The following is a 24,636-nucleotide window of genomic DNA, read 5'->3' as shown; positions in this document are numbered from 1 at the left end:
AATACATTTTGTTAATTATTATTGGTTGGCCTGGGACCTAGCAGGCAGGCCAGCTTTACCGTCGAAAGTCCTGGGATTCGACGATGATGTCCGTGCACGTTTACAAACGCCATTGATTAGAATGAAAATAGACGCGCTGAATTTCATTTTTTTTTTTTTATGAAAGATAGAATTTATCGAACATTTATCTATAAAAACCAGATTAATATTGTAGAAATTGTATTTCTAAAGATGCATATAATTCATATTTCATTTAGTAGACAATAAATATTCAGTAAGATATACTAAAAACGATTATTAATTCTGAAATGTGCATCAAATCTCAGCTATTAATAATCAGTATGTATTATGTTATTATAAATTATTATTTTAAGACTTTATAACATAATCAGTATGTATTATGTTATAAAGTCTTAAAATAATAATTTCAAATTTAGGCCTAGTATATAACAAATAATTGTAATTAAAGTGTAGGTTCTCATGATGTCAGATGACGTATTAAATATGATGCTATGTTTTGGGCTCTGACTTAATTTAACGATGGCCCTGTCAGTAGTAATGACAATATTTTGTGCTTTTTTTAGCCATGTAGTAAAATAGTACTATTATTTTCAGTGTACAAAATGAGAGTTAAGAAGAACTAGTAGAAGAAGAATAGGAAGAGGTAGAAGAAGAAGAATAGCTTTTTTTTTTTGTTTTATAATAATAAATGTGTTAAGTATTGATTATGCAATGAGGTTTTTTTTTATATCTTTTGGTGTGATTTAAACATGCCAATTCTCAGAAAATATTTTCTAATTTTATTATATTATCACCTTTTTATTACATAGATCTTTTTCAAAACATAACTGCTTTTATAACATTGTATAGACCCATAAACACAAAAACTGCTCTGGCTTCGGGGGCTTCGCCCCGACCCCTCCGTGGCCCTTAGGCAGGCCCCTGGACCCCATGCCCAGAGAACCCCCCCTTGAAATGACCTGGCTACGGGCCTGATTAATCTGAATGTCATCCAGCAGTTTTTTAGATTGATCAGTGCTGTGTTTTTTGCTGTTCTCTCCACACAGTGCACAGGTGAGGTTCCCTTGTAAGGTATGCAGATGACTGCTATTTCAGGTGTAATTTGTAGTAGCCATAAAAGAATTAACCTAAGTTTGAAAAATGGTTTTAAAATCTGGCAGAAAAAAATTGCTAATAAAACCAGTAAATGTAGATGGTAAAAATTAGTAGTTCTACACAAATTAAAATGCTTAATGTAATCATGTATTAGGAAGCAAATCAAAGGATTTTTATATCAAGAAACTAAATCTTCATAAATTAGATAGTGATATTATGGTTCTTGTTTTTCAAATCTGTAATTCAACTGTTCTTAAAGCAATATATTATTATAATATGTTAACTTGTCACAATACAGTAAGCAGATTCTTCATGTAATAAAAACTGCTCAGAAAGAAATTAAACTTCTATAAATAGTTTGTATAAAGAAGTTGTTAAGGAATTAGACATTATTTTAAAAAGAATTTTCACATTAGATATGATGACCAATTCTGCATTTGTCGACTAAGTGCAAAATAACCGCTCTGGGCAATCGTTATCGGTTTTTTTTTTCAGATGGTATATAGCAATACTGTTTTTGTAATATTTTAAACTCTAATAATACATCAAGGAAAATGAGTTTACATACTTGTTATATTTCTGACAAAGAATCATTGACTTATCTAGAGCTTTCAAATCATTTGTTCTCATTAGTAAGTTACATATTAGAGCAGTGGTTCATGAGTTCATATATCAGAAAACATTATGTTCTGTTTGGAACTTCTTGTGACATCAGAGGACAAGGTTGTGGGTGCCAGAGGGCTCTGACCTCACACTAAAATATTTTATATTCTGTAATTGACTTGTCAAGAGTTATTGTCACCTTTCGGATTGTTTCTTTCACTGAAAATTTACTACACTTTCTTTTTCTCATTCTGACCTAAATAGTTTGTATTAGGACTACAATAATTACTAAAGTTAAGAAATTAAAACACTCTTTAAAACTAATTTCAAGATTTTTGATACTCAAGACATTTATAAGTTTATTTAATGGATGACAAAATTGAATGTAAATCAGAAACTATGTTGCTATTAGTACAGTAGGTGCTAATATCCAAGAATAATAATTGTGAGGTCTCGCCACAAATCATAAAATATAAGTATCAAGTTATTAAAAAACATTAAAATCAAAATTTTGTAAAAATGTTGACTTTGGCCTGTTTTGGTGAATATCTCAATATGATTTCACCAACGATGCGTCTCATTTCATGGTGAGATCTCACAAATATAATGTAATTTAATTAATTGATTATTCACTTATTTTGCATTTGTTTGTTTATATATATTTATTTGTATTTTTATCTGTATTTTTTGTATCTGCAATTTCCAGCCTAGGATGTTCCTCTTCGCAATATTTTTGAAAAATTTTACTTATTCCAATTTCATAATGTAATTTAATTAATAAATTATTCATTTGTTTTGCATTTTTTATATATTTTTTATATGTATATGTATTGTATTTAAGATATCCTGTAATGGGCTTTTTGCTGTTGGATGATGTTCGAAATAGAAAAAAAATAAAATATAAAATATTTGAGGTAGCCTAGACATAAAAACCATGTATGTAAAATAATGAAAAATTATTAACAAATTGAAATACAATATGTCAAACTGAAATACAATATGCATTTCCTTATACAACTATTTTTCATTGTATTAACTTATTAATATTATTGTAATCTAATATATCGGCCGTTGATTACCCTTAAAATATAATAATAGATTACTAAGCTTGTTACTAGTTCTATTTCTTTGTCATCTTTAAACTTAACCCTCTCTTTTAAATATATTTTTAAGATTAAGTGATGTACATGTTATTGTGTTGCTTCATTGTTTTTTTCATAGTCATGAACATTTTCCTTTCTCTATGATGAATATATTTGAAAATGATTAATTATAAAATGAGTTCTAGGCCATCCTAATGAGTTACCTAGTTTTAGTCTAGTAAGGTTCACCTAGACCCAGTCTAATGAGTCATTTCAGGCCAGCCTATTGAGTTACCTAGTTTTAGTCTAGTAAGGTTCACCTAGGCCCAGTCTAATGAGAGTCATTTCAGGCCAGTCTAGTGAGAGATACATTATAGCCAGTCTGAGCATCACATAGACTGTAGTGAATATAGGTCGTAGGATACATTCAATGGGGACAATTTGTCCGAATATTGAGTCTGACAGAGAAAAGCGGTTCTAGTCAAATGGCTGTGGTGCATGGGCAATATTGGGCAATATCAGAGCTATTTGGCAATACCAAAGCTATAAACGTGAGATGTTTTAAATTGTGTATGCATGAAGAATTAAAATATATATTTAACTATTTACTTGGTTCAACAAGTCAATATCTATATTACAGGCATTTTTTTTTGCAATTCATGAAGGCTGAAAGGCACTTAGTACAATTATATGTTAACATGACTAACAACAAAAATCACTTTTTTTTTCTTTCGTAAATCCTGTAATATAAATTTAATAGTAATTTAATGTGTTTTACAGATAGCTCAAAGGACTTCTAATTAGTTATGATTGCTTGTCACTAAATGACTGCAGTAAATAATGAACATGTGCATGAACGCTGATAATTTTCACTGAAAATATTTTTTTTGGTTCAATATTATTATTCTAGCTTGAAAGTTGTTTTAGTGGAGAGTAACTTGCAAATTACTGGATGGATATAAATAAATGATGCTTTACTAACAAGATTTTGAGCTATATGTAGATCCATGAATTGAGATGGAAGCTATAGTATACTGCAGCTCCATTGAATTAAAGACAGGTTCTTCTATATACGTCCAAGGAATAAGGGAGTGTGGCTTATTTTGTGGTTTGAACCCATGACTGGGATTGAAGGATGAACACCTTGATTAAACCATGTCACATTTTAAAGTCCAAAATGATGTCAACAAGACAGTTTTTTCACCTGGATTTATTTTTATGTTAACATAAAGTACACAGGTAACTAATGAACTAATTGTTAATATCTAAAGTGAAAGACCATCTTTGGCTGCCTGTTAAGACCTTATAGTAGTACCCTGTACTAGATTTTCAAAACCTTTATGATCATTAGCTATGAGTCTACACTAGCTTTTTAAGGTTTCTATCCTCCATGATTTGTCATTGAAATCTTTAGTTTTCTACTTACAGCTATAGTAATTTTTATTAGTATGTTTGTTTTTATTTCGAATCCATCAACGATATAGGCAAACAAAAGATGGAAAGAAAAAACATTGATGGATTTGGGATGACCCTATTAATTCTAAAAAAAAGGATTAGTAAATCAACCTTTTGAAATACAGTATTATTTTTATTGTTGCTGATATTAATTATTTCAATAATCCTTTTATTTAAATTCCATTTTTAACATTCGGTAAATTGATAAGATTGGACAATCTAGTTTAAATTTTTAATAAAATTAATGAAATCACCAATTATTAACTTCACATTCAATTATGAATGAAACAAATGAGTAGGTGGCACTTTTTTGACTAACGATGAATTTTATTTCACAAGCCTTTGCTCCAGTCAATGGGGCTTCATCAGGTGCTCATCTGATGAATCCCCATTGACTTGTGAAATAAATTTCATTGTTAGTCAAAAAAGTGCTAACTACTCATTTGTTTAATTTGTATAAACTGACTAATACGGCTATACTACTTTTTTACATTCAATTACTGTATATATATTTATTATAATTTATTCGTATCAAGGAGGTATTAAACAACCTTGCTTGTATAATGCAAAATGTGTTTCTAATGAAACAAATTTCAAAAATGTCTTCTTGGAATGCAAAAACAAATGGCAATGATCTTGCAAAGTGATTCCTCTTACAGGATTTATTGAATTTTCTGTAATAAAAATAGCTTCCTGTACTTTTATGTTGATAGGATGTTGAGGTGGAGAAGATAACCAAAAGCCTTTTAGCTGACCACTTAGTGGGCTCCCTTCGGTTCTGGCAAGTTTCACCGCAAGTGATACAAACAGGTAATTGTCAGCTTCAAATCCTCCACTTGTGCTACAATTTCTCATAAAAAGTAATAGCCATGACATTGTGAACTTGATGTAATAATGATATCAATATTTAAAGCAATAGAGTAGAACCTGTCCTTTGAGACACCCCTTGTGACACACTGCACCGGGCATTGTAAGATGGTACACTGAATACGTAATAATGATGCGCGTCATCTTGGCGCAGCATAACATTTTTTTTTATTGTAACAGCTTAAAACTCATAGTGTGGTGTGTTACACCCCTGATAATAAAAATAACTATGTGGCGCATAATATTATATAAGCTGCTATGCACTTCACAAAAGAGAGAGATACGGGCATAAAGAGAAAATATATCTTAACACGACAGCAGTTCCATATTCATAGTACACCTCAACGGGGCTGCAGAAATTTGCCAACAGGGGTTCCGACATGTCCAATGGGGAGGGGGTCTTAACCAAGGGGCCGACTAGCCTTGGACAGGATCCTGGAATATAAACTTTATGGTTTAGTACAGTATGTTCCAAATTGTGCTTTTAGACCACTGAATATTAGGGACTGGCAATCAAAATAGCATTATTTGGATAGGCAGATTATTATTTTTATCAGACGTCCTTGTTGTGGCATCAAGGGTCCAGGCCTGTCTGACGTGGGTCGGACACACTGATTCACCCTCCGCTGGTGCCACCACTGTAAGGCAACCATTTTTCTTTGTCTGCCCTTCCAGTTTTCTACTATGTATTCTGAAAATCTATACAAAACATACAGTAACAGCATATTCTTACTAATCAAAATTGATCTATTGTTGTAAAGCCTGTAAAAATTGAAACATCCTACATACTCCAGTTTGTAAGTAAGTAGCTATGATGTGAGACTGTCTGCTTTATAAAAGTACTATGCAAAGTAAGTATAAAGTAAGTAAAGTAATCGTTTTTTTCAGAATAAAAATGTATCAATATTTAATTTACAATAAAATATATGAATATTATAACAGTGAAATATTAAAATTTCATCAAAATAATTTAAAATTAAAATATATTTATTAACATAGCATTGTATATGTTTTTTCTCCAACCTGTTAGTGGAGGTTTCTATTTATGTTGGTTAAAAAATTAATAAAGTGAAAATAAATTTAAAGGTAAAATTTGATGCAACAAAACATGTATCATTTTATATTGTATGATTTGTTGAAATATATTCAGTTCAGTTAATCAACTTCTAACTCGAAAAAGAAAAAAAAAAACACTTCATATCAGATGAAATGTAATATAGCAAAATATACCTCACCACATTAGAGAGCCACTAAACAAATTGGTCGTAAAGAGCCAACAAACAAATTGGCCTCTATTTGACTGTGCTTCAGTGATTCGGTACAAAGTGACATGTTTCTATACTTAAGTACAGTATGAGCAATCTGTTAACTATCAATCAATTTGTATTTCCTGATTTGGAATATGACCTTTTTCTAATTGGATCAATTTGTTTGGTAAGCATGCTTTATGTACAGTATATGCGTTCTAAGAATCATAAAGAGAAGGTGTTTCTTAGGACACTCATCCTCATCATCTCCATTATCATAGTCATCATTACTTTAATATTGACGCTGTGACGTCTCAAGCTGGTGCTTGAACTATTCGTGCTCCAATTGTTTTTGTTGAACTACTGTAGCGAGCAGCGCAGTTTGTATGCAGCAGGTCAAATGTGCAAGCTAAACCATTGCACTTTATAGTTAGTTAACAAATTGAAATCAAATTTTATTTTTATTTTTTTATTATAATATCATTAATAATCATCATTATAAATAACATTCAAAGCTTGCGATAATGATGATGGCGATGATGTTGACAATGATGATGAGTATTGCAATTGAAATACTGATGAAATGGTGATGCTAGTGATAATTATGTAGGTAATGTCAAATTCTAAAAATAAGTGAGGATAATATGTCTTCTATAAATTGGGTTATCTAATGACATAGGTATTGCATGTTTGCCCTGATTTGAACTCTTAATGTCCTAAAAAAGTATGCTGTTTTTAGTTACCATAATTGATGTTTTCTCAACTTGACTTTGATATATCAGAATTCCTATAGTTGACTGCACAACAATTTGCTTTTTTTTTCAGAGGATGCCTTGTCCATACATCTGGCCCTCAATTGGCTGATTGGGTGCAACACATTAAATGAGATCCAGGACAAGATAATTGTTAAAAAAGTGTATGAAAAGTTAAGGAAGGAGAATGCTCAAAGTTCAGCTGCTGAGGTCTGCTGCTTGTGTTCAAGTAATATCCTTATGAGTAACAAACTTAATTAAGGGCCACTAATAAGCATCTCTCACTTTTGCAACAGTTACACTCTCACAAATATTTCTGAAATTATAAGAATATATAACAAGGGAAAAAATATTATTTTACCGATCCAAACAATTATATTGTAATTGCCAATCTTTGATTTTATGTTTTAAAGTACAATTCTAAACCGTACTTCTCCAATCATGAACCCCGCAGGGGAATTATATTCTGGGATACTGGACAAGGCTCTATATTGATATTTGGACCCGCATCTTCTTCCTGTTTGTTTTTTCATTTTTATATGTCTTTTTTATGACTTTTTTATATTTCTGCCATTTGTTTTATATGTTTTTACTTGTAATTTTACATGCAATTTGGCCTCCGGGCCACGATTTGTGGAATTCTATAATAAATTGAATTGAATTGAATATGGTATTGAGAATAAAGTAATCACGTTGATTGTTGATGTTTTAATCTCCTTAATGGTAGCTCAAATATCCCATTTACCAACATATTTGATGGAAAATGCAAAAACAAACATAAATGGAGTAAGTATTCTGTTTAATTTCACCATTAAATTTGCACTTTTATGTACTACTATTTTAATCATTCTTTATTGGTATTAAATGGAAATGTAATTTACAAAAGAAAGTATACAGTCCGGGTCATAGCAAGCGGCATGCACATGCAAAAAAAAGAAGAGAAACAGTAATTTGAATATCAAAAAAAAAACCTAATAAAGTTGTGGAATAAGAAATTACAATAAACAGTACAGTAAGGAAAACCAAGAATATATCTTTGAATGTGTACATTACCTAAAAAAATATTTAAATCATCACCATCATCAACATCATCATCATCATCATCATTGTTATCACCATCATCATAATTGTCATCATCATCACTTTTACTGTTATTAACATTTTGTTATATTATAATATCAAAGCTTTAGAGTGAACCCTTTTAATGTAGATTTTTTGTTTATATTGTATATCTCTCAGAGGTCTTAGTTTGAAATCCTTATTGCTCAATGTTATTCTCAAACTATGCATAATTTTGCTTTACACATTACTTTTTCACATATTATTGATTTTTTCTTTAAATTATGTATGTTCATTTTTAACCTACAGGACGATGCAGCCAGTCTTTGCGCCTGTGTCAGCGGTCACCAACTAATTACTGTGAGGTCTGCGGAGCCATTGCATTGAAGCCTGGAGAAGGTATTATCATGTTTTGTGAATTACTTTCAAATTTGTTATCAACCTCAAGTGGCGTATCTGGGGAGGGGGCATGGATCACGCTTGTGGAAGCGGTGTGGCGCAGCGGGAACAGTTTGGTTTCCTAACATTGATGTCGGGGTTTCAATCCCTCACTCTGCATTTGCTTGTGTCCTTGAGCAAGGCACTTTATCGGCATTGCTTCTCTCCACCTGGGAGTATAGGGGTTCCCTGCTGTTGTGCTAGTATGGCAGCAAAACTTAAGCATGCGGACCCAATAACCAGTGAAAACAAAGCACTTTGTAACCTAATGGAATAGGCGCTATATAAACACCAAATACAAAAATAACAAATAACATCCACCAAAAACAAACTTGTGCCCCCAGTAACCACCCCCATTAAAAATGTTTGAAGCAAAAAAATCATGCTCACATAGAATAAACCACCCCATCACCGTATTTTGCAATCGAGCCACCCCTTACTTAATCATCAAGGCCCCCACTTCACTTTTGCACCCCAATCAGCCCCACCCCCAATTTCAAGACTCTTAGATAAACCACTGTCTATATCTGTTAAACTTTTTTATGTAAATCCAAGCAAATGAACAAACAGAATTTAAACTGTAAGTGATAGTGATGGTCATTAGCATAATTAATTCCATCATCTTTATTTGATCCATTCAGTTATACCAACAGAAAGAAGTGTCTAACTTCCTTACTGTGTTCTACACCTGCAGGGCACATGTTGCCCAACTGAAATTTTGTTGGGCCTGCGAAAGTTATTTAAAAACTTTTGTGTAGCCAGCTTACATACTTAGTTTGAAAACCTGGTGCTGTTACAATACACTGCCAATCATCAATAAAAGTACTTAACAAACAAAAATAATAATAGTGCAACAGAATTTAAAACATATTTGTCTAAAATTTGCAAAATGGAACAAAATGTAATATTCTTAAAGGTACATGAAAATTTTTCATGTAATATTTTTATGTCCACCCCTGCCTGTTTTTACCAATGTTAACCACATACATATGCTTTTCATCATTTAATTTGTGTTTTCTTTGTGTTGGATAGGTAGCTGGTACAAGATGGTTTTGCGGAGTACATGTTTGAACTGTGGAGGGCGTATGGTACCTTGGTGAAATCATTTTATGCAATAAACATTTTTTAACCATTTTCATTCTAAATATTATAACTTTTAACTGATAAGGAGCAAGTTATAATAAGTTTGATCTCCCAATTTATATTTTATTTTTATCACACACACATTCTGGACTATGTGAAATCTTGGAAGAATAGCAACCTTGATAATGGAGGGTACTGTCTGTTTATTTTATACTTGCTTCTTGTAAACCAGTTTGCTTGATTTTGCAGTTACTAGCCTAGGCTAGCTGGATCATGTCATAATTTGCCACATTGTTGATCAAAGCAGTCTTTGCATAAACATTGTAAAAACTTGCTGCCGCATTGAGTCGTACATACAGTATTTGCAGTATGACTTGTCCTAGATCTAGGTTAGTGGGTCTTGAGCAACATTAGCTCAAGTTAAGTTTGGCCCCCTGACGTTATTTGAATTTTTTTCAAGTTTATTGCCTAGTGTGCAGGCGTATAGAAAACTTTTATCTATAAAACTCAGATTCATGTATATTAAATTAGATCTAAATTTGTTGTAACAAATTTACTTAACAGAAAAGTGGTCGCTTAGTGATGAAAAGCACTATAAATTACAAATGTGTATGAAATAATAGACAATATAAATAATACCTGAGTTTTCTAGATGTCCACGACTCAGATACTACTTATATTGTGTAATATTATTCCCTACTCATTTGTGATTTATAGTGGATTTTTTTATCACTCAGTGACCGATTTTCCGTTAAGTAAGGCAAGTTGTTTTGTTACACGTAGAGATAAACTCAATAATACTTCATGTATAAAAACATTAAAGAAGTGGACTCCAGGGCTCCTGTGTTGTCATGTAAGTATGTGTATGTATATTAAAATATGTAGGTCTGAGTTTTTAGATCTAGAAAGCTCAAAACTATTATATAATACTTCAGTTGCTTAGTTTGTATATTGAAGCAAATTATTTGAAAATTTAAACAAGAGTATTTATATTACTTAAATAACAGATACATAAATATTGCCATACTTATTTTTATTTTTATATTACCTTATTTGTATTTTTGAATTGAAATATCTATAAAATTAGAGCCTCGTTGGAACTTATTTGATTTATTTATTTATTTAATGAGCAGTTTAATGTTTTAGTCATATTTGTAATATGTTTTCCTAATTTTTATTAATATATTTATTTTTATCACTGAAAATCTTTAATGATTAAATAAAGGTATTTTATCATTTTGTTAAAAACAATGTAATCAAGCATGATTTATAATGAAGTTCTTGACATGCCAAAAATAATTATAAAAAAATAATAATAATAATAATAATAATAACAATAACAATAATAATAATACCACTTTAAGGGGAACTTAGACAATGCAGAAAGTAGAGTAAACAACGTTAAGGGGAAAATAACACAAAAGATATTCCCCTTAAGTCCAAGTTAGTGCTAGTTATAATAATAATAATAATAATAATAATAATAATAATAGTATAAATATGTGCTAATAATGTAAATTAAGTTAGTACTGTATACATTGTTTCAGAACTGCAAATTAACACTGAAAAAAAAAACATAGGCGTAGTAAAATAATATTGACAATACAGTAATGTGCATGATATTCCACTGTGTAAATATAGCTGCCAGAACAATTTCAAAATTACATAATAACAACTAGGAAGTATAAGAATATAAGCAACACTAATGATGTGATCATATAACTGGATTTGAGTGCACGCTTTCTGCCCTTGACAATCATCAATGCATAATGCTGTATTTATACTGTACACTACTAGACACTAATGTGACACATCTGAACATGTGTGTGACACATGGGACATTGCAGAGGCAAATATTAAAGCTTCCCTCGAAATATAGGTCAGCTTTTACTTGGAATTTTTTTTTTTTGCTACTTAAATAAAAGTCAAATATATGTCAGGATGCTGATGATAATAATTGCTGTAAATTTTAAGTAGAAAGCAACTTAACCAAAGCACTGAAATCATCGTTCTGTTTATGAACATCAATCACATGCCATACTATGTAATGTTGTATAATGGCTCCCACAATACACTTCTGAATGTACTGGATTTTCCTCCTTTCAAAAAGTAAGAAATAAAGTTGAAGAACCGTTCTTTCTTAATTGCATTAAGCATGAACCTACCCAAGGGTATATATTACTTTTCATAAATAATACTATAGTAAAGAACATTAATTTTTGTCACCTTCAAATTATTCAAAGATGTATGTTTTATTATTGAAAGATTTTTTGTGAATAATTATAAATTGTACAGTATTACTATATAAAATCAATGTTTGCAGTATATAGGTATACAAAGAATCTTCTTTTTTTTTATAATATTTAAATTATTCTAAGGAAACAGATATTTTGTAGAGAGTTTAATACTTTTTGTGAATAAAAGAAAAGGTCTACAGTACAATTGTGGTACACCACTCTGCTCTGAAAATAGCCATTGTTGAGAATATATGTCAACGCTTCGAATAGATTGCTCTAAAGGTCTTCAGGAAAATAATTAAGACTCAATCATCAGTGATGTAATTTATATACTGTATAAATGATGTCACTAATGATAGAATCTCTTCATTATTCTCCCGAAGACGAGTAGAGCAATCTATTTAAAACGTCGAGTTATTCTCCATAACACGATTCAGCGCGATCTATATGGACGGGTGATATTGCAAACATTTATTATAAATGTTGCTTTACCAGGCAGCCTTAAAACTGATGTGTATAGTTAAAAATTCGATGTCGCATTATGAAACGTGACGGGCTTGACACCTAGACTTCGATTTATTACCATATAATTTTCGGAAAACATTTTTATGCTGCTCCAAATTTCTTTGCTATTCTTCCATTTTTCATTTGTTATTTTGTATTACTTTAAGTAGTTCTTTAAAATAATATATTAAATTAATAAAAACTTTTCAGGGAACCTAGAGCAGAAGGTTCCTAAATTTCCTAAAGTTTTCTTGTCTCGGCCACTCTGAAACCACTGCTAGAGGCTTTCTTCACAAAGGATTCTATGAAAGAATTTTTTTAGCAGGAAATCTTGTCCATCCAATGTGTTAAAACTTATTCCATAATGGTTATGTATAAGGATAATTACCGAAAGCTTAGCTTACGTAATACGTAACCTCGTCACAGAGGCTACCTACATAATTGACTACATGAAGCTAGACGGCATGAGATTAAATAAAAGCCATACACGTTATAAGAAGCTAATGCATTTTGTGGTGATTTTAATAATTTTTCATTAAAATCCAACTTACAACAATATCTACACATTTCATTATAGTATGTATGTATGTATGTATATGTATGTATGTACATGGTATTTAACGATTTGTTAATATGTTCTATCTAGTCCTACCTCCTAATAGAGGATATCAACTTCATAAATCTACAACACTCGTGTAACTTTCTATTTTATTGGAACTCTCCCAATACGATTCGTAACGCATTATTAGGTAAAGACAGCTAAAATATAATTGCTATTCATTCCAATGATGTTATTACTTTTAAATATTGTCCATTCATATTTTATTTAAAATTAATGTTAATGTTTCATAATTCCACCTTTTAATATTGTATGAAATTGCATAATTTACATATTTACAACACCAATATATATTAAATAAAACACTAAACATTATTAATTCATTGCATTTATATCGACGTGCGAAATGTCAAACACTCACAGGCATATGTAAATGGCGTTATCCTAAGCAATATTTGGTCATTGTTTTAACAATATGTTGATACATAGCGGGTTGGCCCATTAAAGAATAGTCTTAAATTTTGAGACATTTTGAGAGACCGTTGATTTGGCCATTGGTACTGCACTTCCTCCAGAGAATACAAAACGTCCTAAATTAGAAAGATACCGATATTACATAGGCTCATGGTATGAGGTGAAATACACCAAAAAATTGTCCTATTAATTTTAAACGCAATGTCTGTTAATAGTGAACATTTTTCTATCTTCGAACTCTTAGTCTCTTCTTTATGGTACTATTTGTGCATTTGGTCGAATAATTAACACTATGCTTAAACGAATAAAAAGAAAATGGAGATTGATTATTCAGCGATAACTGAGTCATTATAGAAATAAACGTCGATTACTTTTACGTTTTCTAGTTACTAAACTCTCTACCGTGTGATTTTTGTTTCTGTCATGGATAATATAACAAGGAAAGAAAATATTTTCCGTGGTTGTAGGGCTATAATTTCTGGGATCGATCTAGGCCTATAATGTGGACATACAGTTTGAAAAAAAAAACCAACCACATTAAATCAGTAATGTAGATTACATGTACAGTGGTTCTCGTAATGATGGTGTTTAAATTAAAGTAAATAACCGAAGAGTTACAATAGTGTCTTTATAAGGTCCTACTTGTTAAGAATTATTTGTAATCTTATAAGCAAACCCATTATTTCATCTATGAGTGATTTAAGAGTTGCAAGTGGTTTTGACATTTCTAAAGCTATTTTGATGAAAAATCGAAATTTATCACCACCACTGTACTTCCTAAGGGTTATTTTTATACATGCCAGTTACCACCTTTTTTTTTTACCTTTCGATGAAAAGAAATTTGTCTGGCAGGTATTAGGCATGCATTTAATTTTGTCACCCATTCAAGAGGGATAAACCGTGTGGATAACTCTGATTGGATGACATCTATTTTTATTGATACTGTTAATTGAACGTGACAATACTAACACATAATTTCTACAAGTGTTGGCGCCTGCTTAGCACCTTTCAAAATACACCTTAACTGTAGAATTTATATTCCTTATGATTTATACAATTATTACTGTATTCAATAACGATACCCACATGTGTAATAAATATATTGTCAACATCAAGTGCTGACTGTTACAGAGGAGCATGAATAAATCATTTAATGACAAACAGTTATCTAAAACATCCAGGAAATATCCAAATATAATCCATCTATTGATGTGTTGATATTTGTATAATAAACCTGTCGCATAACAATTTTCTTTTAATTCCTGATTTTAATTTAAATAATGTAAAACAAATTTGTACAATACAGCCCTGTCGTCTGAAACAGAGGGTTGGGAACAAGGAACCAATCTAAATCTTTAATTGTTTTTCTTCACTTTTATGTAGACTCTTCTAATTCGGTTATCTATAACGTTTATGATGTTTGCCATGTTTATGGCGTTTACTCTCGCTAGGAGTCAGTTTTGTTTTATTTTATAGTGTTTTGATTTTGTATTTTATACGAAATGTCCACTGGTTTATCCAGTTTTATAATAAGCCTAATGAAAAACCAACCAATATAAATTACTCAGCTGTACATTTTTACAATTAAAATATTTTCATTCGTATTCAAACTTTACACAGAAAACACTTTAATCAAAGATACTAGAAATACAAGATAGAGCACTCGCACAGCGAAAGTGAGGCGGATATACGTCACATCTTTTACGCAAATCCAGTCGTAAGCGGCGCCCTTCAGTTTTCAATATATAAACGGGCCGCTGGAGGTCACCGTGATGTAAAATTTGTCATAAGTTTTTAAATCCAGCCGTACGCGGCGCCCCATTGTTTGTATTCCCACAATGCATTTCGGTGAACATTTTTTTGCCTGTGGAGAACCCTATCTTGTGTTTCTAGTATCTTTGCTTTAATGCTTAAACTTAGGCCTCAGATAATCCACGGCTTAGGATGGAGTGGATTTGAATTATAGACAATCCCATTCAACTTTTATTAACGTTTTCTTGATTTTTTTTCCGGAAATCCGAATCAACCACAACACTTAAAAGTTGTATTTACAGGTAGAATATATCAAGGTGATTTTACAATCACATGCAAAATAGACACATGTGGTCCGTGTTGATTTGAATACTTATTTTAGCGCCATACGCACTTATATATAGGCCTACCTTTATTAGTCACGTGTCTCGTAATAATAGAAATATCTGCATTGACCTAATTCCTATTAAGTCTAAAACATCTTTTCTCTTCGCGATTGGCTATGATGCTGTAGACGCTTGCCACACAACTACCGATATTCGTGACAAAAATCGGTGAATCCCTTTTTTATCAGCGTAGGCCTACATGACAAACCATCTGATATTTACAACATGTGCGTCACAGCGTAAGCTTTCAAGCGTGTATCACATTAAATTGCTACATTAATGGTATTTCATATCCCAAGCGGAGATTCATAAACAAATATAGATTTTCATGGATTGCTGTCAAATGTTATGCCAACAACTTCTGACCAAATCCGGGCTTGTTGATCCCGCCACATCGATTTAAAAATATCATCATTTCTGTCAAATGATGAATGATTTATCTGCTAAAAATATAAGAAACTGTCTCAATGAATGTCCCTTTAAATCCAAATACGACAAATTAGAATCAAATAAATTTGATTTTAGTTATGAACTTCCAATATTTTGGGTGGATTAGCACGTGTCAGCAATCGACAAGTTATTCCGGGTTATGAACGGCGATACCTAAAGCAGGGCACTCACTGCGCACGACGGTTGTCGGCCGACGAGATATCATGGAGAACACAACTCCAAGCTAGACGCGCGCGCAACGGATCGTTCAGACTACTACCGACAATTAGCGGCCGGAGTTGGATTCGTCGGCCGACGGTCGTACAACGCAATGAGTGCCTGACTTTAGTTACCTTGTGCGACCGGCTCAGCACGTTCAATAGGTAAATAATTTGATTCCATATCTCTAGATAATACGCACGCGCAGACATTCCGTTCGAGGCAAACAATTACCGGTTAAAATGTATGTCAAGATTTGACTAAGCTGTATTTACAATATAATTTGACTACATGAGACGTGCTGAAAGCAGAACATCCATTTGGAAATTGAAATCAAAATACGAAGGATATTTTACGATTACATTATTAACCTTTCAAGACCCTGCTTATCCGTTAGCATTATTCAACATAACGTATCGTGTTCTCTTTTATTTATATCTCTCTATGGTCACATTTATTCTACCCATCGCAATGTAAAGACTGCTCTAAGATCCAAATGTATCTGAATTCACAAACTAGATGGATGCTTAATAACCTCTTTATTCTAACGCCATGATTATAGTAATCCTTTTGAGTGTCTTTTACGGAATGAATTCCTCAAACATGGCCGTTTAGTTTGTTATTCTGGTTTGCATCTTCAACAGCAATGTGGACTTGAGGATTGCACGGTGATTTTTCGTCCAGCTGCTCCTCATCATCATCCCGAATTGTCGCCATCCGCACCTGTAAGAGATAATATATGTATAAGTTTTCATCTTATTTGCACAACCTTCTCCACACCTTTCTTAAACGAAAATCGCATAATTTATGAATATAGCCACCTTTACGATTTTCCTAATACACCGCAACAGTTAAGTGAAAACATTTAGTTTGACAAATATCTGAGATTATCAAGTTTTATTAAAATTTAACATTGATATTGGAATAATGTTGAAAACGTACGTAAATAACACTTTCTGTTTTCTTTGTCTTTTTTCTAATGTTTATGTCAACTTGTATGTACGATACTAACTTTAGTGTAAAGTTTGACAGCGATTGATATGAGAGGGCTCGGTTAGACTGATAATAAGTTAATACATAATTTAGCGGTACATTGTTAATAATGATGATGATATATGTACCTGTCTCTTATACACATCTAGATGTGTATAGGCCACCGGTATGTTACGATAAAGAAACTCCGTTTTGCAGTAATGCGTTATTGGGCCTATACATTTTAATGATTATTTAAGGTGGCCTATATTACACAGTTTATGCCTAAGTTTATTACACGTAACACAGCAACATTATAATTACCATAATACATAGCAGACCTATGTTCATTACTAGACCAATACCATTATGACGTTAGCTCTTTCGCATAATAATTGAAAAGGTTTAATAGAATTTGTATGTAATAAACGCCAGATTATACGTTGATAATCTTGAGCGTTTACGCCGTTAAAACAATACAGCACTGAACTGCTCAACTCATGTTAAAGAGTGACGTCATTAACTTGGTCGTTTTTGTCTACGAAGTCTTGGAAATTTGTTAAGAATGACAACCCCACACACATGTCACAAAGTTGCAATATCAAGAAATTCATAATTTTTTGAACGACTGCCATGTTGCTCTGCTAAAATACATGGACGACTAATAATAATAATAATAATATTAATACACCATGCAACTAAATAGTAATTTTAATTTTTTCATGGTTCAAAATACTGTATAACAAAACAGTTTTATCAGCACGCACACGATCACAAGTAGACAATGTATGATAGAAATTCTCCCAGATTTTACAAGGAACAGCATGCTAGGCCTGGTGAATGCGGCTATACGTTAAGTTATGGAGGCAACACACCATCTAATTTCGATTAATAGATGCCAGCGTAATAAAACGCTCATGCAGATTTAAGGGGGTAGGCCATGGTTTGCTAGATAGTCTTCCTTGACGGGACGCGTGTCTACAATTAAAGCTAGCTTTGGTTAGTCCTATTGTTATTAACAATAATTAGCGGTAGGCCTATTTTGGATGAGGTTGTAGAGGTGGAAAGATTTCCACGCTGCATCGTGATTCCTAGCATGCAAGTATAAATTTGACATAGACATAGTATAAGACAAGCTCCTGAGCAAATGACGCAGTCCTTTGTGTTATTCCCTGGTTTTTCATTTTAGGAGTTTGTTTCATACTACCATAATAATATACCATGCTATATTATGCATATCCCCTCGATATTTTTAGAATGCAACTTGGATTAATCATGAGACGACTTCATATTAATGTTTCCTCTAGTTTTTAAAACGGCAATGTCTAAAATAACCAACCATTCAAAATATACTTAGAGGACCGGGCGATACGAGTGCATTTGCAAGGCAGACAATTTCATACTGATAATAATTATACAGATAAGCAGTGCTTCTGAAGGTTAGTTTACATGCACCAGTGTGAACACATGCATACGTTACCATGGTGATGATGTTGGGTGATGGTTCTAATAAATGGGCCAGATGTCGGATTTAGGCCTGGGTGTCTTCTTGGTCTGTGCGTAGACAAACTGTAACACACACAGCATGGAGTAATGCTACCCAGCATACGAATCACGTTACGTTAACAAACTTTCAAACAAAACATATAGCATGGACGCACGCAGAAAAATACTGATGAAGATTAAAATGTTAATTTGCTTCCTATATTTGTCGGTTTTACCCCTCAGTATTAAACTTTTTTTTTTATTATTAGTTTATTACAAATTGTGTGCATACTTTAATTTTACCATGTTTATGCGAAATTTAATTTATGCTTGGAAATTGTTAGTGAACAATAGAAGGAACTTTAACTTTTTAATAGCTTTTTAATGTAGATGTATAAGTAGCCAAAGCAATGCTCAAATTATGCCTACAAAAAATGCTCGTTTTAGCTTTCATATTTTTCTTAAGCCTCTTTTCTCTGAGGCGCTTTAAAATTTTGAATGGAGCAATTGCAACAATAATATTTAACCATTTATGAAGTAAATAGAAGAAGCGCATTATTTACAGTATATTAATTGCACGGACGTGGGGAAAATATAACTTAACGGTGATAACTTACATAGGTTTGGCGGGCACTGGCGCGACGCGTACCGGCCTCGGAGTCCTTCAACGAAAATATAAAGTTATGTTAAAATATAAAACTAAGATTAAATGAAATGAACAGCCATGGCAAAGTTTAAACGGAGAATTGCATGCTATTGTTGAACATAAGCAAGTATTGGACCCATACATCCCTTCATACTGTATAGACTATGCCAATTGCGGAGGCCCTACGGGCAGGTTGCCTACGGGCTTCATGTTATGACAACTGTCTATGGGCCCATTCATACTAACCGGTAAATGTTTGTGGGTAAAGGATTCGAACTTTGAGGGAACAATCAAATTTCAAGTCACAATCCAGTATTGACACAATTAACAGAAATTCTTTACCTCAAAAACCCATAAAATTTCTGTCGGAAATGGAAGGGTAATTGCAAAAGCAATAGGAATGTTAATAATACTTAAATGTCGGTTGGAAAGAACAATTTTTCAAGTTTATATTACATTTATTTGTCAGTAAAAATGTTCAAAGGCATGCATAGGCAAAGGACTAGCCTAGATGCTGGACTAGAGGTGTAACGTTGGGTTTAAAATGCTCGCCTTCGAATTCCAGAATTGGATACAAATCCGGTGATTCTTTTATCCATTCTCTAAGCCCAATGAAAAGATATTTTAGTCACTTCTATTTTTTAATAAGTATGAGAAGATGTCAGTGGATTGGGCTATTTAACTTAAGCAACGATATTCTATATTTAAATTATTTAATTTCAATTTAAAATTTATAGTACCGTTTCTATTCACTGCACAGCACAGGGGGCTATAACTATGAGGCGCCGACTTCTCATTAAAATGTAATACTGTACATACATAAGCAATTATATTATTTATTAAATAGAGCAAAATCCATTAATATTTCGGCGCCTCATATGTCTAGTGCTGTAATTACTCTATAACATTTTGTAGTATAAAACGTCTGTAACTGAGCGAAATCTGTATAAATTTAATCATACTTGTGATCATATTTAAAGGAAATTGAAAGTTTTAATTAAAAACTTTGGGAGTTTTTTTTTCAAAAAAGCATAGACAATATAATACCTACCTTTCTTTCAACTTTTTAGTCACATGTTATAAAAATTAGAACATTTGAATTAACAAGGTGTTTTAGTTATTCTGTTTTCTTTGTCTTTTTTCTAATGTTTATGTCAACTTGTATGTACGATACTAACTTTAGTGTAAAGTTTGACAGCGATTGATATGAGAGGGCTCGGTTAGACTGATAATAAGTTAATACATAATTTAGCGGTACATTGTTAATAATGATGATGATATATGTACAGTGTGCTTATATTCTGTACAGGTATTTTTACCTCGCCTTTTGTTTTGCAAAGAAATACAAGAAAATAAAGATTCCACGTTTGCTTCAATAAATATAATGTGAAAACACAGCAATAAAACGCATGTTGGAAGTTGTAGACGTAATATAAAGCAAAATAATTTATCACACTACGGAAGAACACAGGTTGTGTTTGAAATATTTATGTTATTAATAAATGGTTGTGCTTCATATTACGTCTACAACTCCATTCCGCGTTTTATTGCTGTATTTCCATTATATACAGTATATAAATATATTTGTATATGTATGAATAATAAAAATAAAATTTACAGCACACGTTACTTGCTTATTCATTTTATTTTATTTTATGTAGGTCTATATGTGTATGTATACACGTATGTTTAACGCATGTGTACCGTACATTTTAAATTTTGCTTATCTTTTTTCCTTAAATTATATTTTATCGTAAATTTTAGGCCTAATACATAGGCCTACATACATTGGGGTGTAGTAGTGTGTATTTTTTGTGTTTAATGCCTTTGCATTTATTATTTGAATGAATGTATTTTGATATTATTTTATTTTACTATAGTTCCTAGCATAGGTTATTAACCTAAAGATGCATTCCATTTCCTATAGTCAACCGTGTGTAATATCTAGGTAGGCTGTTTCCCCTGGGATTTAGTCGCCCTATTGTATATTCCTGTTGGGGGAAGTATCCTGTCCACCCAAATGTGATGGATGACCGGAACCAAGGTAGGGAATGAAAAGTGACTTAGGGGTGTAAGCTAGAGATAAGAACCAATAAGAATTAAATTGTCTCATGATTAATAAAATAATAAACCAATGGCATTTATTAAGTCAGGAACAAGGAGGAGCTATGCCCTTCTTTAAGTTACCCTGAACGGTTTGATACAAGACACTGAAGTACAAGTCGATTGTATTCCAATTGAGAGAAGAGCGGTAGTTCAGCCCGAGGGTCGTGGCTCTGGCCAGGCGGCCATTCCGTCAGAGTACCTACCATCATAACTATAAACTAACTTAGATGGGACAGAGTATACACCGTTCAGCTCTGATCGAGCAGACTCTAAAGTTAGATCGGGTAGGCTGCTGCCCAAATCGAAGTTAATTTAAATTCGTTGGTTGGAGTATTTGTTAAAGGTTTTAGTTGGAGGAACACCCAGGCCCACGTCTGATCGACATGGGATGGTTTATGGTGTCACCTCATATTTGGATGAACGATTTGATTTCCGGCCTACTACAGTAAATGACTTGACTGGAATCTTCGTTTGCGGCTATACTACATTTGGAACATTGTTTATACTTTTTCTCTACCTCAGTATTGGTTACATCTCATTTCGCGTATTCGAACATTATTATTTTATATTGGACAGTTGTCTTAAACACAAAGGCACGCAGAAGCTCATCGTTTCTAATTCATAATCATAAACGATTTATGAAATTCAGATAAATAATATTTACCTGACCTCTATAGAAATTGAAAAACATTTCCTTGAATAATAGGCCTATAATGACCGATCAGAATGTGAGTTTCAGATGAAATTTTTATTGTCTATTTAATACTTTTTCACATCTTTCGTCGATATTATAATGTGCTCCCCCATTTACAGTATTATGGCCTATATTTCGTCGTTAGGCAAGTCGTTCACTCGTTAAAACTTTGAGGAAATGCATCAAGTCATTGTAATGTCGATTAGATATAATATGATTTTTTTTAAAGAAAATGATAAGTATGAAGATAATAATCACATTTAAACAACAAGTTTGGTTTTTTGTTTGTTTGTTTGTTTGTTTTTTATTTTTTTGTTTGTTCTTGGCAAAGTACGGTATATATCTTAACACAACAAAAATAATATTCAGTATTAATATATAGTTCTCAGCGCACGTGATGCGTATCGATAGAGTATTACCAGAACTATGCCTACGGCTTGTAATAAAAATGACAATATGAGTTGCCATATATTTATTTCGATCACTTGTGTTGCACAAAATGGTCATAAAATTACTTCTTTACGCTGTAATGTGATTACACTGTTTCTGTTTTATCAGAAATCTTATAGGCCTACTATAAATATGTTTAGTATGTGAATATTTTACACTATTATTTAATTAAACATCAGATTTAATTTAATATATATACATATTATAACTACTGATTTAAAGATTTTGCTTAAAATAATCAGGTGTTATTATATTTTAGGACTATCGTATATTACATTGTATAAATAAGTAAATGATTAACGTTTCAAATGAACCAGGTTTACATTGGCCAATAAATACTTGTACGTTTTTAAGTTGGCGAAAGTATACAAATATGAGTTGCAAACATCCCCTTTCAATTCAGACCATTAATCCATGTCCTTCTCCTATTATTTTTCAGAAACCCTACAAAATGATTTTAATAAGTAAGGTTGTACGATAGGTATTTAAAATGTAATAATCTACAGTGTTATTTAGTTATAACATCATCGCCTTATTAGAAAGCTGCGAAAAGACATCGAGTGTGTATTTTTGTAACTCGTAGCACGTAGCAAAATTTATGTAAATTGTATATAAATTGTATATGACATTTAATTGGATTGTCTATTGATTACTCTCAAATCGTCATCGACAAATTCAGTTTTGTAGGCTATATCGTAATTTGTCTTCCACTAATAATATGTTAAAATAGTGTACTGGTGCACTAATTTCCATTATGATGAAACCTATTGATTTTTATTGCATAATACCTGATATTTACACACTTAAAATGACAAACTTTTATCGGGTATAGTTAGGCCTACTGCCGTTAGCAGTTTAATGGTAAAATGGTCTACACACTTACATCGGTAAGTGTTGTAAACACTGAGGCTGATGTCCTACGATTTGGATTACCACTTATCCGCCTAAGACGCCAACTTGACCATCGACGACGTAGTACGGCCAGTACCTTGAAATAAAAAGTACAAATTATTGTATAACTGTATGAAACTGGAGCAACAAGGCTTGAGTTAATACGATCGTGTTGGAGAAAATGCCAGGTGACAAAATGCTTCTTAGAGGAAAGCCGAATGGCTGGGGGCCGGTGGTGGGGAAATTGACCATTGTGGCAAAGGACAGGGTGACAACAGATTGGAAGAAATAAACCGAGTGGCAACATACTTGGTATCAATTTCAATGTAGTTGCACGAATATCAACCATAAATACATTAAGTATAAAAAGAATGACGTCGAACATTAATATCAATCTTTCTATTTAATTCATATTTACTAAAACATTGTATATACGTTATATAATGTGAAAGAAATAAATGTTGATTTGATTTGATTTGATAAAGCACGAACACGCTAACGCACTGTGTGGTTCAACCTGGTCAAGTTATTATCTGACGTCACTAATGTATTTCGGTAACATGGTAAATCAAACACTATCTTGGCAAAATTCTGCAAAAACTATCTTACAGAATAGTATGAAAACATAATAATTTAAGTCGACATCCTAGACAGGGGCGTACATAATCACAATCGTAAGATTTTTTTTTTCTTTCTTACCAATCTTTATTTCAAATTTGTAAATAACAACAACATGCCAATAATAATGTATGGAAATGAATGAATTAAATCATAATATAATGAAATGATTGAATTATTAAATTAATGAATAAATATATAACTAGTTGTATGCAAGTATATATAGAAGGATAGATAGATGGATACATTAATGGAAATATGGATGGATGCAAGGATAGCTGGATGTATGGTGTATGGATAGATAGATGCATGGATGGAAGGATGCATGGATGGATGAATGTACAGGGGCAGATTTAAGGGGGGGCGGCCCCGCTACCCCCCCCCCTTGGGAGGTAAAAAAAAAAGGGAAAAAAAGAAAAAAAAAAAGAAAAAGAACAAAATGATATCCCAGAACGCCTCAAATGTTATTTTCGGGCGTCTTGAACACAAACTTTTCTTTCGCGGGGCATGCC

At 32.3% G+C, this 24,636-nt stretch overlaps 2 protein-coding genes across 5 annotated transcripts in view; one reads left to right on the top strand and one right to left on the bottom strand.

The window, feature by feature from the left end:
* The window catches only part of LOC117106812 (general transcription factor 3C polypeptide 4-like), a 25,993-nt gene extending 15,210 nt beyond the window's left edge, over positions 1 to 10,783 (top strand). For both annotated transcript variants that reach the window (XM_033248275.1, XM_033248276.1), the window contains exons 12-16: positions 4,970 to 5,066; positions 7,196 to 7,354; positions 7,855 to 7,908; positions 8,491 to 8,580; positions 9,652 to 10,783. In XM_033248275.1, coding sequence (XP_033104166.1) covers positions 4,970 to 5,066; positions 7,196 to 7,354; positions 7,855 to 7,908; positions 8,491 to 8,580; positions 9,652 to 9,719 — 468 coding nt within the window. In that variant the 3' untranslated portion in view covers positions 9,720 to 10,783. The remainder of the gene's footprint in view (positions 1 to 4,969; positions 5,067 to 7,195; positions 7,355 to 7,854; positions 7,909 to 8,490; positions 8,581 to 9,651) is intronic.
* A 2,164-nt stretch (positions 10,784 to 12,947) lies between these two features.
* Positions 12,948 to 24,636, bottom strand: part of LOC117106782 (PDF receptor-like) — a 30,267-nt gene continuing 18,578 nt past the window's right edge. The window contains exons 8-11 of one of the 3 annotated variants that reach the window (XM_033248225.1): positions 23,499 to 23,603; positions 19,337 to 19,381; positions 18,715 to 18,803; positions 16,850 to 16,985 (exon numbers count right to left, since the gene is read on the bottom strand). In XM_033248225.1, coding sequence (XP_033104116.1) covers positions 18,741 to 18,803; positions 19,337 to 19,381; positions 23,499 to 23,603 — 213 coding nt within the window. In that variant the 3' untranslated portion in view covers positions 16,850 to 16,985; positions 18,715 to 18,740. Of the gene's footprint in view, positions 16,986 to 18,714; positions 18,804 to 19,336; positions 19,382 to 23,498; positions 23,604 to 24,636 lie in introns of all 3 variants that reach the window. The other 2 variants (XM_033248222.1, XM_033248224.1) reach the window with 2 other exon arrangements.

The sequence above is a fragment of the Anneissia japonica genome, unplaced genomic scaffold, assembly GCF_011630105.1.
Source record: "Anneissia japonica isolate Jap-2015-1 unplaced genomic scaffold, ASM1163010v1 scaffold2471_len1564793_cov202, whole genome shotgun sequence".
Taxonomy (NCBI): Eukaryota; Metazoa; Echinodermata; class Crinoidea; order Comatulida; family Comatulidae; genus Anneissia; species Anneissia japonica.
This window is presented reverse-complemented; position numbering and strand designations above follow the sequence as displayed.